Genomic DNA, 17399 nt, shown 5'->3' with positions numbered 1-17399 from the left:
ATGTTGTTAAACACTTTACTCAAAGCATCTATAATGCATCATAAAATCATTTTTATGTATTAATTATGGCTTCTAATGCACCTTATAATGTCTCACAAATAATTGTAATAATTGTACAGTTTATACTTTATAACACTCATTAATTTCACTTTTTTATTTGTGGCTTTTCAACTGTATTTAATGTATTAAAATACACATTATAAACAATTTTAATGCATCACACCATTTAATAACCCTTAAAGGAGCTGTATGTAATTTTTTTACTGTATTTAGTCAAGAAAATACCTTAATACGTTCATTGGCATTTAGGAAACATGCTAAGTTTCATATGAAGACTTTGGTTCCAAAATGAGATAATTTTCCACAAATCATGTTTTATTGTGTTAGTTAGCTGTATTTTTTTAGTTATTATGGATACAAATCAAAACAAACCAACTGCAGTTTGATAGATAATAATTGGAATGCACCATAAAAAACATGATTTTTGGAAAATCTCATTTAGGAAATGATCTCTTCATATATTGGTTTGTCCTAAAAACACTGCTATAGCCTAAACCCAAACTCCCATGATTGAACCAGGCTCAGCCGGGAGGGCGAGATCCCCTCTGACGTGTCATAGCTGCACTCAAACTGTTGACATGTGATTTTAGTTTAGCATTTAATATCAAATATTGTAACTTCAGCATTAATAAGACAAATAGTCCGTCTTTGCTCTTGGTTGGGGATGTAGTGGTCTGAGCTGGGATGGTCCGATGGTCATATTTCTCTTGGCTGGTGGTGGAATTGCCTTAGATGGAGCTGGGATGGTCAGTCAGTCTGCAGCTGTAGCTGGTGTAATCTCAAATTGGGGATGGGCATCTGTCGGTCGTCTGGACATGGTGGAACTTCTTCCTACCTCGGGATGGGCATCCTGAGTCAGAGGCAGAAAGAGAATAAAGAGAATAATTAGCGTAGCTGCTGTTCATTAACTATGCATTAAGTGAAAGCTTGGCTGAAAAGATGTGTCTTTAATCTAGATTTAAATTGGGAGAGTTTGTCTGACCCTCGAATAGTATCAGGAAGGCTATTCCAGAGTTACGGTGCTACGTATGAGAAAGCTCGTCCCCCTTTGGTGGATTTAGTTATTCTAGGTGTCATCAAAAGTCATGAGTTTTGGGTTGTAACGGGATAAAAGCTCAGTTAAGTAAGTAGGGGCTAAACCGTTCAGGGCTTTGTAAATAATTAAAATAATTTTAAAATCAATACGATACTTAATGGGTAGCCAGTGAAGCGATGATAAAACTGGGGTTATGTGATCGTATTTTCTTGACCTAGTAAGAACTCTGGCAGCAGCATTCTGAACTAACTGTAGTTTTTTTATTGATGATACAGGACAACCACTAAGTAGAGCATTACAATAGTCAAGTCTTGAGGTCACAAATGCATGAATAAGCTTTTCTGCGTCAGCAACACATAAAATATTTCGTAATTTGGCAACATTTCTAAGGTGGAAGAAGGCTGTTTTTGTGATATTTGAGAAGTGATTTTTAAATGACAGGTTGCCGTCTTATATAACGCCTAGATCTTAAACTGTATTTGTTGGAGAAACAGTGCAGCTTTCAATTTGCAGGCTGTAATCGGAGATATTCTGTTTACTTGATTTTGGTGCTATAAGTAATATTTCTGTTTTGCTAGAGTTTAAAAGGAGGAAATTACTAGTCATCCAATGTTTTATGTCCTCGATGCACTCTGCCAGTTTGGATAGCTTAAAGGAATCATCTGGTCTTGATGAGATATATAGCCGAGTATCATCTGCATAACAGTGGAAGCTAATTCCATGTTTTCTAATAATGTTGCCGAGGGGCAGCATGTATATGGAGAAAAGCAAGGGTCCTAAAACCGATCCCTGAGGTAATCCATAATTGACTTGCGTAAGATTTGATGATTTCCCATTTAAATGGACGTATTGATATCTGTCTGTTAAGTAAGATCTGAACCATTGCAGTGCCTGTCCCTGAATACCGATATAACTGTGTAAGCGATCTAATAGTATTTTATGGTCTACAGTATGGAAAGCAGCACTAAGGTCAAGCAGGACTAAGAGTGAGATGTTACCTTTATCTGAAGCAATAAGAAGGTCATTTGTAATTCTAACGAGCGCAGTTTCAGTGCTGTGATGCGGTCTGAAGCCAGACTGAAACTTTTCTTTCATGTCATTATTTTGTAGGAAGCTACACAGTTGAGTTGACACTACTTTTTCTAGTATTTTAGACAAGTACGGGAGATTTGAAATCGGTCTATAGCTTCCAAGTTCATTTGGGTCTAAATTTGGTTTTTTGATGAGAGGCTTGATTACAGCCAATTTAAAGGGTCCTGGGACATGTCCTAGATTAATTGACGAGTTAATAATGTTACAAATGGGCTCAATTACAGCAGGTAGTAACTCTTTTAATAAAGTAGTCGGAATGGGGTCTAATAAGCATGTCGTCGGTTTTGATGTTGCATTAATTTTAATTAGATCTTCCTGATTTATAGGAGAAAAACACTCTAGCTTTTCTTTTTGGGTGACGGTTGAAACTAATTCTTCAGACACACTTGGAGGTTTGGTTTTAGCTATGTTGTCTCGTATTATTTCGATTTTCTCAGTAAAAAACTTCATGAATTCATTGCTACCAAGGTGCGGCGGAATACCCAGGTCAGGTGGAGTCTGTTTGTTTGTTAGTTTAGCAATTGTACTAAATAAAAACCTTGGATTGTTTTTGTAATTTTCTATGAGGTTACGGAAGTGCTCGGCTTTTGCTGCTTTTAGTGCCTTTTTGTAACAGCTTGCACTCTCTTTCCATGCAATTTTAAAGACCTCTAATTGGGTTTGTTTCCATTTTCGCTCCAGTTTACGTGTTTCTCTTTTTAGGGCGCGAGTGGTGTTATTATACCATGGTGCTATGATCTTTTCATTAATCTTTTTTGACTTCATAGGTGCGACCGCTTCTAATGTGTTAGAGAAAATGGTGCTCATGTTGCTGGTCATGTCATCGAGCGATTCTATATTAGTTGGAAATGTTATTAGAGGAGTCAGATCTGGCAGGTTCTTTATGAAACTATCTTTAGTAGTTGAGGTGATTGTTCTACCCTGTCGATAACGAGATATATAACTGATTTCTGCAGTGCGCAGTGTACATGTTATAAGATGGTGATCGGTGACATCGTCGCTTTAAGGTATAACATCGATATTGGTTAGACAATCACAGCACATTGCAGCAAACAAACGATCTGGGTCAGAGCAGATTCCATCCTTTCCTCTACTATTGCGTTGCAAACTTAGAAAGAATTACTTTATTATTTTACAACTTACGATGAGTCATATACAATTTTATTACAGTGATTTATTTTAACGAGGCCGCAAAATGGGCCGTAAATGTGACCTACGGAGGACAAAACCTCTGAAACGAGCCGTTGATTGAGTTATATGTACAAACAACAAAACCACTGCGAACGTATAAATGATCAGATACACTCACTGTGGAAGAGTCAATGATTTCCATTACACCCCTGTAAGTGTCTGGTGACTCCTGTGAGTGTCGGGTCTGAGGAGGGGCAGGGAAACCATCGCCAATATTTTGAATTTGGGCTGCGATACCAAGATCAACCTGCTAGGTGTCAATATGACACACAGCTCCTTTTATAATGCATTATCCTGGGTTCACACCACACTCGAACAATAGAATATGTGCAAAAGTGTTGCGACGAACTTCCGCTGTCGCCAGAAGTCGGGATGTCAGTTTCGGGTTTGTCGCTACCCGATCCGTCCCGGAAACACGATTTGTTCCGCGCATGCGCGAAAGTGCGTCTACTTCCGGTAATTCCCATTTTCACGACAGTCGACTCGATGCGTGTCGCTTGTCGCTCCCCGATCCGTCCCGGAAACACGATTTGTTCCGCGCATGCGCGAAAGTGCGTCTACTTCCTGTAAATCCCGTTTTTACGACAGTCGACGCGTTTCAATTGGCACCACTTCCTGTTATCGCAGACGTTTTACGACAGTCTGTTAGTGGTGATATTGGAGAGTACAAAAATGGTTGACTGCGCTATGGATTCGATTGTGTTTTATGAACGACTTCAGAAATTTCTCTTAAAAGGAGAGATTCCTGACTGTCCTTCAGAGCGTCGTTAGGTTGACTGTGTGGGTGGGTGGGGTTTGGAATAACCAAATGTGTAAATAAATGTAATAAATACATAAATAACTTTTTCTGTGTGTTTCTTAAACGCAGACATTTGTTAAAATATTAGAAATGTTAGGTCAATGTCCTGTTCCTCAATCAGCAATTTAAGTAGATTAATAGGTGTTTGATTGTGTGATTGAGAGAGGCTGGGTGGGGGGGTGAGATTTAGTGAATTACTAAAGAAAATAAGGAACAAATGTATATATAAATTGGATGAATTCTGAAAACCCTGCTTGTCAAGGGTAACCAGGTAAGGATTTCAATTATTTAATTAGGTTATCAATTTGTGCCACATATTAACCTTGACATACTTTGCCAAAAAAGGTTTTAAGAGAATCACTAATAAACATATTCATTTTAAGTTTTATAGTTTTTCTATAAATAAAGAAGTATTTTTATATAAAAATCAGTTTCTCACTCCTGACATATAATATTTTGTCATATTGTATTTTCTTGGAATCAAAAAATATAATAAAAAGCAACATAAAGATTATTAGAGAAAAACTACTTTTCACTCTTTACAGGATTCCTTGTGTATCCCTCCGTACGTTTCACCAAACCATTATCATTTGTAATATCTTTGATGTCTTTTGGTGTTAATTGCTCTTTTTTTATACAGAGTTTATATAAAAAAATATTTCCGGTATGGACAAACAACTTTTTTTATTAAAACTGCCGTAAATTGTTTCGAACAGAAGTAGACGGAGTTTCACGCATGCGCGGAACAAATCGTGTTTGCCGAAAATTATTTCGGCCGTAAGTAGACGCACTTTAGCGCATGCGCGGAACAAATCGTGTTTCCGGGACGGATCGGGTAGCGACAGGGTTTGCTCTCACACCGCACAAGATGTCAGTGTTTACAAGAGGTCTCAAAGATCTTCCAAATATAAGCATTAATGGTGTACACCACATCGTTGATGTCTGGTTCGCTGCTTCAACAAGCAAGCGGGACAGAGGATTTAAGCTCTATATATCCAGTTAAATCCACAACTATGAGGATAAGTAGATTCATGTAATGTGGTGTGCCGACAGATAAAGTTAGTCGCTAATTACATACTAATTTAAGAGTTTGTGACGGTGGTACGCCCAGTGCATGTCAACTATTTAACTTTGTTCGAGCGCCAGACAGTTTTTGGCCTGTCAACCAATATGAATAAAAAAAAAGAAAAAAGTACGACGTTTCAGTCCGACAAATTCACCATTCGTAAGCCATTATAGATGCATAAATCAAGAGAAATTGTAATATTTCTGACGCAAAACAAACGAATAAACAATATATATAAAGGTTTAAACAATATGCACGATTTCAATAGATAAACACTTATATATGCAAACAATTCAAAACATAGCAAATAACTGTCCCCAATAAAGTCACTGAGGATGCTTACTGCAACAAAATCAATAAACCAAAAAAATAACAGATAAACGTCAAACTCAAAACATTCAAGAAATCAATTCACACAAAAATATTTAATTTACTTGGAAAAGAAAAGCGAAATGCAAGGCGCAACGCTCAGAGTGATTATACCAACGAGAGTTTAGGGAACGAGTACTTAGGTGTGTGTGAGCTTTACCCAGCTACCACGAAAGGCGGGGAGTCTTTGCGGCAAGGCGCATCTCAGGGTAGCAGACTGTGGGGAACCTCCCGAACTTCAAGGTAAGGATAATACAGCACTTTCTCCACCACTGCAGTCGGCGTCACCTCCATTTGAAGACACCACTCCGACCCAAACAGCGCTCACTGACGTGCTGATCTGTAGCCCTTCACGAGACCTCTCCCACGGATTTAATCTCGTTTTTTATATTTCCTCGATTGTCCTTTTTCCTCGTACTTCCCACACATCCGCTATGCCATTTCACCCTCTAGACCACTCTTCAGGTTCTGCTTTCTAATAGCGTCACTTGGTGGAAATGGAAATACGCTCCACTTCTCCTCGTAACAGGTCTCATCCTCGTACTTTAAACGCCATAATAAAAAAAAAACGTTTTCCTTCCGCTACAGCTTTATCTAATTTCCTTAATTACAATAACCTTACATGGGCATGGCATGGGCGGGGCAAAGTTCCGGTCTGCCACAAGTTATATAAAACATACATGACCTTAGCTTATTCCCCAGGAACATTACAATTAAAGTAACAAGATTATAACTGTTTATAAGGTTCATAAGTCCTAGCTTCACCATACATTCAAACTGTGAGGTTTCTCAGCTTTCCTCATGGATCTGTAGCTCAATGACTTCACCTGAGCCATGATCTTTATTAGAAACTCAGAGGTGGAGAAAGTTACAATACAATTTAGGGCTGCAACAACGAATCGATAAAAATCGATTAGTAAAAAAGTTGTCAACGAATTTCATTATCGATTCGTTGTGTCGCGCGACGCGGAGACGTTTGGTTATTAAAAAACAACTTTATTTGAGCGCGGAGCGAAGTAAACACACTCGGTCTCTCTCGCGCACTGATGCTAGCAGAGTTCGGCGCCTCATATACAGGGCGGAGCAAAAATAAAAAAACGAGCGGAGGAAAGATACATGACGGAGGCAGAGAAATCAGCGCGACCCAAGTCATCATAGGTGCGGGAGCATTTCACACTAAATAAACAGAAAAACTGTGTTAACTACAAAATATGCAAACGCGACATGGCGGGAGCACCACGGCAATGATCCAGCACCTGAAACTCAAACATGTTTGAGTCTGTGATGAGGAGGAAGGGAGTTCAACAGCAGGTTAAGTCACTACAGAATCCTACTTTTGTTCGTTTCGAAGTGAAGAACTTGATGTCCCTGGTGCGGATGTTTACTCGTTATCCAGCTTGACAAGCATCAGAAGTTAGCATTAGCTCGTTAATAACAGTATAATCAGGGGTGGTGTAGTTACTTTGCGCTTTGCATTGTAAGACTAAAGACACGTTTTAATTCACTCACCTTTTTTGGACCATTCATTTATCAATCTGTTGTCATGTATAGCTACACTGCAAAACTTACTTAGTAATTTTGTCTAATTCCAGTCCAAATATCTAAAAAATCTTAAATCAAGATTACTAGACATGAAAATTAATTGATGCTTAAAACTTCTGTTTGAAATTATATCTCATTAAGATTATTTTTGTACCCCATTGGCAGATAATTTTTCTTGCTTTAAGCAAACAATCACTTAATTTGACGTGTTTTTTCAGAAAACAAGACATAATTTCTTATGCTTTTTCATGTGTCTAGTACATGTTTCTTGACATAAGATTTTTTTTTAAATTTGGACTGACAACGGGACAAAACTACTAAGTTAGAAAAGCAATTTTTGCAGTGTATATTCTGTGCTTTCTCCCATATAGGCTATTATTGACAAATATATTTGTGTGTGTTGTACTTTTTAATTTAATTTTAAAGTTCTTTAATAGCACTCGGTCATCTTAAGCTTTGTTAAAATGTGGTGTATAAATGAAGCTTGCACTTACTACAATGATGGTAGTAATTGAATGAATAAGCTTCAAGTGAATTTGAGAGAGAGTGTGTGTGTGTGTGTGTCAGTGTTTGTCAGTGTGTGCGTCTGCAAAAGTGTGTGCGTTTGCGAGTGTGTGCATCTGCGAGTGTAGTGTAGAGAACAAGTTCTTACATTCAAACAAATCCTGTTAAGTTTTCTGATTTGTATTGTTCTTTAGTTTTTATAAATTATTTATTGTTCTGGCAGCTCAGGTGGCACTTTTATTTTAAAAAAGTCTATATATTTGGCAGATGTAAAGCATACATGTGTATGTTTTTTGTGTTAGTCCATTTTTATTTGATTTTATTATTTTTATAACAGCTCAGGGATGTTCAAGGAGCAACATGCTTGTGCACTTTCTAAAGATTTTGTTCTGTTTTGAATAAAGGGTTGGAAATGAATGCTTTTCTTGGTTTTTTTTATCCGATTCATCGATTAATCGAAAAAAATATTTACAGATTAATCGATTATTAAAATAATCGTTAGTTGCAGCCCTAATACAATTGATTATTCATACTAACGTTACAATAAAAATAAATACGTCGCTTACTAGCTTAGCCACTAACTTTAGCTGTCGGCACACCACATTACATGAATCTACTTATCCTCATAGTTGTGGATTTAACTGGATATATAGAGCTTAAATCCTTTGTCCCGCTTGCTTGTTGAAGCAGCGGACCAGACATCAACGATGTGGTGTACACCATTAATGCTTATATTTGGAAGATCTTTGAGACCTCTTGTAAACACTGACATCTTGTGCGGTGTGAGAGCAAACCCGAAACTGACATCCCGACTTCTGGCAACACTGGAAGTTCGTTGCTACACTTGTGCACTCAGCGTATCGCTTTCCACGCTCTCTATTACTCGCGAGAAAAGTTAGTTATTTTTGTGTGACTGACGCGATGTGACAAATATTTTAAACCTTTAGCGGAAGACAAGATTGATGCGCGTTTGATGTGAAGCCAGTTTTGTACCTAAAGCTTTGAGTAAAGTCTTAGTGTGTAGGTATACAGTTGAAAGAAAAAGTATGTGAACCCTTTGGGCTTACTTGGATTTCTTCATAAATTGGTCATAAAATGTGTTCTGATCTTCATCTAAGTCACAACAATAGAGAAACACAGTCTGCTTAAACTAATACCGCACTAACATTATACGTTTTCATGTTTTTATTGAACACAACATGTAAACATTCATTGTGCAGGGTGGAAAAAGTATGTGAACCTTTGGGTTTAATAACTGGTTGACCCTCCTTTGGCAGCAATAACCTCAACCAAACGTTTCCTATAGTTGCAGATCAGACCTGCACAACGGTCAGGAGAAATTTTGGACCATTCCTCTTTACAAAAGTGTTTCAGTTCAGCAATATTCTTGGGATGTCTGGTGTGAATCGCTCTCTTGAGGTCATGCCACAGCATCTCAATCGGGTTGAGGTCAGGACTCTGACTGGGTCACTCCAGAAGGCGTATTTTCTTCTGTTGAAGCCATTCTGTTGTTGATTTACTTCTATGCTTTGGGTCGTTGTCCTGTTGCATCGTCCATCCTCTGTTTAGCTTCAGTTGGCGGACAGATGGTCTTAAGTTTTCCTGCAAAATGTCTTGATAAACTTTGGAATTCATTTTTCCATTGATGACAGTAATCCGTCCATTACCTGAGGCAGCAAAGCAGCCCCAAACCATGATGCCCCCTCCACCATATTTCACAGTTGGGATGAGGTTTTGATGTTGGTGTGCTGTGCCTTTTGTTCTCCACACATAGCGTTGTGTGTTCTTTCCAAACAACTCAATTTTGGTTTCATCTGTCCACAGAATGTTTTGCCAGTAGTGCTGTGGAACATCCAGGTGCTCTTTTGCAAACTTCAAACGTGCTGCAATGTTTTTTTTGGACAGCAGTGGCTTCCTCCGTGGTGTCCTCCCATGAAGTCCATTCTTGTTTAATGTTTTCCTTATTGTAGATTTGTCAAAAAAAATGTTAGCATGTGCCAGAGATTTCTGTAAGTGTTTAGCTGACACTCTAGGATTCTTCTTCACCTCATTGAGCATTCTGCGCTGTGCTCTTGCAGTCATCTTTACAGGACGACCACGCCTAGGGAGTGTAGCAACAGTGCTGAACTTTCTCCATTTGTAGACAATCTGTTTTACCATGGACACATGGACATCATGGCTTTTAGATATACTTTTGTAGCCCTTTCCAGCTTTATGTAAGTCAACAATTCTTGATCGTAGGTCTTCTGAGAGCTCTTTTGTGTGAGGCATGGTTCACATCAGACAACGCTTCTTCAGAACAGCAAACTCAAAACTGGTGTGTGTTTTTTATTGGACAGGCCAGCTTTAATCAACACATCCAATCTCATCACATTGATTGGACCCCAGGTTGGCTGACTCCTGTCTCCAATTAGCTCTTGGAGAAGTCATTAGTCTAGGGTTTCACATACTTTTTCCACCCTGCACTATGAATGTTTACATGTTGTGTTCAATAAAAACATGAAAACGTATAATGTTTGTGCGGTATTAGTTTAAGCAGACTGTGTTTCTCTATTGTTGTGACTTAGATGAAGATCAGAACACATTTTATGACCAATTTATGAAGAAATCCAAGTAAGCCCAAAGGGTTCACATACTTTTTCTTTCAACTGTACATATGCAGGAGAAATGAGCTTTTATTGTCATTTAAACATGAAGGAACAAAAACAATCTGAGGTACTCGTTTGCACAAAACCGTTTGACACACAGAAGATTATAGAACACATGAACAACATATCTGTTCAGTTACACAACAAAGAAAAAGTGTGTGTAGGAATCATGGAAAAAGTTTCTTTCCTGAACTCAGAATATAGAATAGACGTTTCAGGGAGCGAATACTGCTGATATCATTCCACAGTCAGATCAATGATCCCTGAAGTGTGAAAATATGAAACAAAACCACAGAAGATAAACAGATGTGAGAGTTTGCGAATGATAAGCGTGTTTCATCCAGATCTTGACGTGTGCTTGTAGAATCCGGACATTGTGCTGGTTCATTATCTTAATGTGCCGTCACTGGAGGAGAGCGTGAAATCCTGCGGTCCGGTTTCATGTCCACTGACAGACCGACGGGACAGTCTGCGCTGGAGCAGAGACGAACTGCTCTCACAACTCAAGCCCATGTGTGAGTAAATGACCAATCACAACCTTATTTTGAATGATATAGGATGTTGTTTACAAAACATTGTGTGTTTGTGCGTGTGCGTGTGTGTGTGTGTGTGTGTAGTCCACAGTATGAAATGGTCTTGTGGAGGTATCAGTGCAGTGGAGTTCTCTGTGGAGCAGATGGTTCAGCAGATCCTAGAAACTCAGCAGACCAAACCACAACCCCGAACACACACCTGTCTGTGCGGTAACTGACTCACACACATACACACACACACACACCCACATAGATATTGACTAAATTATTAGTTGTTGTGCAGATTCACGACTTTACACCTGACAGGCACAAACATCATTCATTTATCATTCACGCTTCTCTCTCCCTGCAGCGTCACCCGGCTCCAACATTCCTCACCGCTGTACTAGCACGAAGCATCGCATTATCTCCCCCAAACTGCCCACGTGTCCCGCCCCTTACCCTGCCCTCACGGAGCTGCAGAATCTGGCTACTGAGAGCTCAGGAGGGGAGGCGGGTCAAGAGGTAGTGTCGGGTGAGGCTGTGGTGGCTGTGGTGCCTTCAGAGAGGAAAGTAACATCCAGTAAGCCAGAGGATTCAGGACGAGTCGATACAGAGGACATAGGTGTGGCTTCACCGTGCTCTTCCTCATCCTCCTCGAGTCCACCCCAAACTCAACGAGCGGCGACCATCACCCTTGGCAATGGAAACGGATACTACGGTGACCAGCGTGGAGGCCTGACAACTGTTGCCCTGCCGCGGAACGCGGTCATCGTCATGACGACGGCAGCGACAGTGGGCCGTGGAGGGGGAGATTCTAAGAGCGAGCCAGGCCCCACGCGGCTATCAGTCACCCGGGCCGGCAGCAGACTCGTACTGTCCCACGTACCGCCCAAACGTGACACGCCTCCTCCTCCAACCTCTCCGCCGAGCCCTGTCCCAGCCAATCAGGGCGTGGCCACTCTGTCACTCACTCTACTTCCCTGTCCTGTGATTGGGGGACTTGTACTGTCTGACCGCATTATCCCAGAAGCACCCGGAACACTCCTGCGGCCAACGTCTCCTTCGCCCTCCCTGCTCCCGTTCGACCCTGACTCTTTCCTTAACAGCCCTAAACAGGGTCAGACCTATGGAGGCGCTGCCCACCCGTCCCATATCTCCATCCACTCCATCTACAGCTCCTCCACGCCATCACCAGTTCCCTCAACATCTCCTCAGGCTCCATCTCTAGCTCTGTCATTCTCGCCCACTTCTCCCTCATCATCTCTGTCTTCCCTCTCTTCAGAGACGGAGAGGAAGAGCGTTGCGGGTCGTCCCTCTTCCAGCCCGTCCTCACTGTCTCCTCTCTCACTGTCGCTTTCTCCATCTCGCTCTACCCCCGAGCTGCTTCCGCTATGCCTGGAGTCATCTTTAGGTCTCGATCCATTGACCCAACCGCTAAGTCCCGCCCTCTGTACGCAGGGGCCCATGTCGTCACTGTCAACAGAGGGGAAAGGTCCTCCTGCTGGACTTGATACACAGTCTGCACCTAATCACTTAATGACCATTCAGTTCTCACCTTCTCAGCACATGAGTGACCAGTTGGTGTGTGCCAGTCAAGTCCATACAACGTGTCCCTCCCTCGAAGTGTTGCCAACCAATCAGTCGCTTCCCAAGGGGGAAGAGGTGCAGCTCCTCGCAGGCAACTCAACATGCATTCAGCAGCAGAATATGACCCCTCCCGCTTCCGGACCCATAAATGGACAGATGAGTCCTGTACAGGTAAAGGAAGAGCGGTCTCCGCCCACTCAAGTGCACTTTGAATCAGAAGTAACTCCAATGGACACCACCTACAGTTCTGACTCCACCCACATGGACAACCAGGAGACTGGGCTCACCTTTGACTCCACCTTCCCGGACCTCATTTCTGAGCTGATAACTGAGGACACCCTCAACCATGCTCCAAACCCACCCGTTTACCCCGTAAGGTACATGGTTCCACCTCAGCCAACACCCTCCACCTCGTTCTTACCCTTCCCTCTGCTCACACACATGTCCAGCGGCTCTTTGGAGGACACGCACCGATTGGCCAGCATCACAGACTTCTCACCAGAGTGGTCTTACCCCGAGGTATCCATCTGCACTTTCTTCCTTCTGACATCATTGAGAAAATCTTTTACATTTGTGGCGTTTCATTTTGTTTTGACGCAATAAAGCCATACACGTGTAACTCAGTAAGATTTGATTGAATGCATTCATCGTGTTAAACATTCAACCCTGTTGTTGCACAAATATTCAACCCTGTTACTGCACACATCTTTCAGAGATTCCTCTGGATCCTTCTGAATTGTGTCTGTATGGGGTTTGTCAGTGTTGCTGTTGTGTGTCTTTCCGATGGTGAATGTTTGTGATGTGTGTCTGTGTTTTAGGGTGGAGTGAAGGTTCTGATCACAGGTCCATGGTCTGAGACGGACGCCAGATACACGTGCGTGTTTGATCAGAGTCGAGTTCCTGCATCTCTCATTCAGCCGGGTGTCCTGCGCTGTTACTGTCCTGGTGAGCACCACACATTCACACGCACACCCCGACTGACACAATCAAGTCCTTCTCTCTTCTCTAATATAATGAAGTATAATGTGCTGGAAGGATATGAACAGAAGTGTGTGTGTGTGTGTGTGTGTGTAGCTCATGAAGCAGGTCTTGTTGGTCTACACGTCTGGATGGATTCTCGTGTGGTTTCCTCTTCTGTGCTCTTCGAGTATCGCGCCCGCAATGCCTCGTCCTTACCCAGCTCACAGCTGGACTGGCTATCACTGGATGGTAAGCACACACACACACGTTTTCTCCACCTTGTACTTGTTGTCAGATTGAGTGTCAGACGAGCCTGATGCCTCAGTGATGCACAAGTTGAAAAATCTACACATGTGCTTCACGAGTATCTGTGTGATCAGTGTCTGAAGAGCTCAAACTGTGACTCGAAACAACTGGAAAGTTAATAATAATATAGAAATATGTTAAAAAAACTCATTTTCATATTTCTCTGTATAAATATTTTGGTGGGTTTTTTAAAATAACGAGAACATTTTTGCTGTGACACCAGTAGATTGTCAGTCATCCGTCACACATCTAGAGTCACTACCGACAGACATTGTCTGTTTATGAGTTTAGTGTTGTTGTGTGATTATATGTATTTACATAAGTGTGTGTGGTGGGAAACATCAGGATGTTTCTATTTCTGGCTCACAGTTAAAGCCTATTTAAATCCATGTGTACACCACTCACACTCTCTCTCTCTCACCCACTCACTCTCACTCACTCACTCACTCACTCACTCACTCTCTCTCACCCACTCACTCACTCTCTCACTCACTCACTCACTCACTCACTCACTCACTCACTCACTCTCTCTCACCCACTCACTCTCTCACTCACTCTCTCTCTCTCACCCTCTCTCACCCACTCACTCTCTCTCTCTCTCTCTCACCCACTCACTCTCACTCACTCACTCACTCTCTCTCTCACCCACTCACTCTCTCTCACACCCACTCTCTCTCTCTCACTCTCTCTCACTCTCTCTCTCTCTCTCTCTCACTCACTCTCTCTCTCTCTCTCTCTCACTCACTCACTCACTCACTCTCTCTCTCTCACTCACTCACTCACTCTCTCTCTCACCCACTCACTCACTCACTCTCTCTCACACTCTCTCTCTCTCACCCACTCACTCACTCTCTCTCACACTCTCTCTCTCACCCACTCACTCTCTCTCTCACCCACTCTCTTTCACTCTCTCACCCTCTCACTCTCTCTCACCCACTCACTCTCTCTCTCACCCACCCACTCACTCTCTCTCTCACCCACTCTCTCTCTCACCCACTCATTCTCTCACTCACTCACTCACTCTCTCTCTCACCCACTCACTCAATCTCTCTCACACTCTCTCTCTCTCTCTCACCCACTCACTCACTCTCTCACTCACTCTCTCTCTCACCCACTCTCTCTCTCACCCACACTCTCTCTCTCTCACCCACTCACTCACTCTCTCTCTCTCTCACTCACTCACTCTCTCTCTCTCACCCAACCACACTCTCTCTCTCACCCACTCACTCACTCTCTCACTCACTCACTCACTCACTCACTCACTCACTCACTCACTCTCTCTCACCCACTCACTCTCTCACTCACTCTCTCTCTCTCACCCACTCACTCACTCTCTCTCACCCACTCACTCTCTCACTCACTCTCTCTCTCACCCACCCACACTCACTCACTCACTCTCTCTCACCCACTCACTCACTCTACTCTCTCTCACCCACTCACTCTCTCACTCACTCTCTCTCTCACCCACCCACACTCACTCACTCACTCTCTCTCACCCACTCACTCACTCTCACTCACTCACTCACTCACTCACTCACTCACTCACTCTCTCTCACCCACTCTCTCACTCACTCTCTCTCTCTCACCCACTCACTCTCTCTCTCTCACCCACTCACTCTCACTCACTCACTCACTCACTCACTCTCTCTCACTCTCTCTCTCTCACCCACCCACTCTCTCTCTCTCACTCACTCTCTCTCTCTCTCTCTCCCCCACTCTCTCTCTCTCTCTCTCACCCACTCTCTCTCACTCTCTCACCCTCTCACTCTCTCTCACCCACTCTCTCTCTCTCTCTCTCTGACCCACTCTCTCACTCACTCTCTCTCACTCTTCACTGAAGTGGTGTTAATGTTAACTCTGTGAGTGTATTGTGGGATATTCTCATCATGTACATGAACAAACATTTGTGTTGTGTGTAGATAATCAGTTCAGGATGTCCATTCTGGAACGATTGGAACAGATGGAACGCAGAATGACAGAAATGAGACACAACAATCAACAACAACATGTGTATCAATATCATCAGCAACAACTACTCAACCAAAACCCTGCAACACGACTCACTCCTGAAAACCAGGTGCGCGCACACACGCATGTGCACACATGCACACGCACACACACACGCACACACACACGCACACACACACACACACACACACACACAGCTTAATCAAGGGGATTTACAGTCGATAGTGTCAAAATCAAATGAATTGTTGCATGTTTCAGGATGTTTGGAGGTGATGTATGATCTACAGCAGTGCTGCTCATCTGGTTTGGCCATACTGATGAATGAACAGACTATAAGTTAAGGTTAAGTCCCAAATTAGTTTTGTGTTAAAATTGTTGGTTTTAGTCACCACCGTTATATAAACATATACTAAATAACACGGCATTCGGGGGTTTATGGAAACAATTGTGGTGAACACACAACACTACCATGAAGTGATAATCACACATGAAGATCAAACCTTCAGCTCAATTCTGTCCAGCTGACACACAGAGCAGCAGTTATGGGATTTGTGATTTATTTCACACGGTTTAATGTCATGCTTGTCACGGTCGTTTCTTTAACACTCTAACATCTGACAGGACGAGTCAAATCACATCAGGAAACCATTTACAATGATGTGTTGTTTTTTAGACTGTACACTTCACACACACCAGTTGAGTAACACAAAGCCAATCTGAGGTCACATGTGTGTGTATATGAGAGAGACATGTTGTGTGTCGGTTCAGTCTAATGTGGAGACATATCTGTTGTGAGATGTTGAAGGGTTTGTGTGCTCTGATCAGGGTCAGCGCTGGAATGTTTGACATGACATCACTTTAATTTTTAATAGCACATTTTCCATGTTCATGACCCATAAACACACACACACACACACACAGAGAGTTCACCAAATTCACCAAATGATGACATTTCTCTTGTTGCGATTGTGTTGTAAAGCTCACACAACAACTGACAAAACAATCAATGACAATTGCAGCGACCAAACCGTTTCCTTCTTATGATCTTCAGTATGTGTGTGTGTGTTTGTGTGTCAGTCGGGTGTGTGGTTTGAGCACAGGATCGTGGCTGTGTGTGAACGCATGATGTCGGGCGGTGGATGGGAGCGAGACGCTGAGAGAGAGACGCTCACACACTCCGTGAGACATCGAGGAATGACGCTGCTTCATCTGGCCGCTGCGCAGGGATACACACAACTCATACACACACTCATACGCTGGAGGTAAACACACGCAACACACAATCAGAGCAGAGCCTTGAGTGTTATTTGTGTTAATTGTTGTGTGTCTGTGTGTGTCAGGAGCCTGAATGTCAACAGTTTGACTCTGGAACAGGAAGTGGATCCTCTGAACGTCGATCATTTCTCCTGCACACCTCTGGTGCGTCACGTCACACACACACACATGTGCAGTGTATGTGTGTGTATGACAGCGTTGTGTGTTTGTGTAGATGTGGGCGTGTGCTCTGGGTCATCAGGCAGCTGCGGTGCTGTTGTACCGCTGGAGCAGTGCGGCTCTGGGAATCCCCGACTCTCTCGGTCGTCTGCCGCTGGCTGTGGCACATTCACGAGGACACACCCGACTGGCACGCTGTCTGGAGGAGTTACACACACGTGACGGCCTCTCGCCCACATACAGACCATCCTCTCCACTGTCCAGCAGCCCAGACACCGGTAACCACATACACACACACACATGCACGCACACACACACACAG

The 17399-nt window shown here is 42.7% G+C and overlaps 1 protein-coding gene and 1 long non-coding RNA gene across 8 annotated transcripts in view; one reads left to right on the top strand and one right to left on the bottom strand.

Annotated features, from left to right (window-relative positions):
* camta2 (calmodulin binding transcription activator 2) overlaps positions 1-17399 on the top strand; it is a 30957-nt gene that overhangs the window by 7659 nt on the left and 5899 nt on the right. For 6 of the 7 annotated variants that reach the window (XR_008904888.1, XR_008904887.1, XM_056733873.1 and 3 more), the window contains 9 exons: positions 10672-10822; positions 10925-11050; positions 11193-12928; positions 13228-13354; positions 13484-13618; positions 15595-15752; positions 16721-16905; positions 16984-17062; positions 17133-17355. Coding sequence is in view for 5 of the 7 variants with exons in the window: in XM_056733873.1 (XP_056589851.1) it covers positions 10672-10822; positions 10925-11050; positions 11193-12928; positions 13228-13354; positions 13484-13618; positions 15595-15752; positions 16721-16905; positions 16984-17062; positions 17133-17355 (2920 nt within the window). In the remaining 2 variants the exon portion in view is untranslated. Of the gene's footprint in view, positions 1-8419; positions 8554-10671; positions 10823-10924; positions 11051-11192; positions 12929-13227; positions 13355-13483; positions 13619-15594; positions 15753-16720; positions 16906-16983; positions 17063-17132; positions 17356-17399 lie in introns of those variants that run through there. The other variant, XM_056733874.1, reaches the window with a different exon arrangement.
* LOC130409720 (uncharacterized) lies at positions 140-4914 on the bottom strand. The gene is made up of 2 exons (XR_008904889.1): positions 3498-4914; positions 140-910 (listed from the first exon to the last, which is right to left on the bottom strand). It is a non-coding gene; the product is annotated as an uncharacterized LOC130409720 (long non-coding RNA).

This window comes from Triplophysa dalaica, chromosome 20, assembly GCF_015846415.1.
Source record: "Triplophysa dalaica isolate WHDGS20190420 chromosome 20, ASM1584641v1, whole genome shotgun sequence".
NCBI lineage: Eukaryota > Metazoa > Chordata > Actinopteri > Cypriniformes > Nemacheilidae > Triplophysa > Triplophysa dalaica.
Note: the sequence above shows the minus strand (reverse complement) of the source record. Positions and strands in the feature narration are given on the sequence as shown.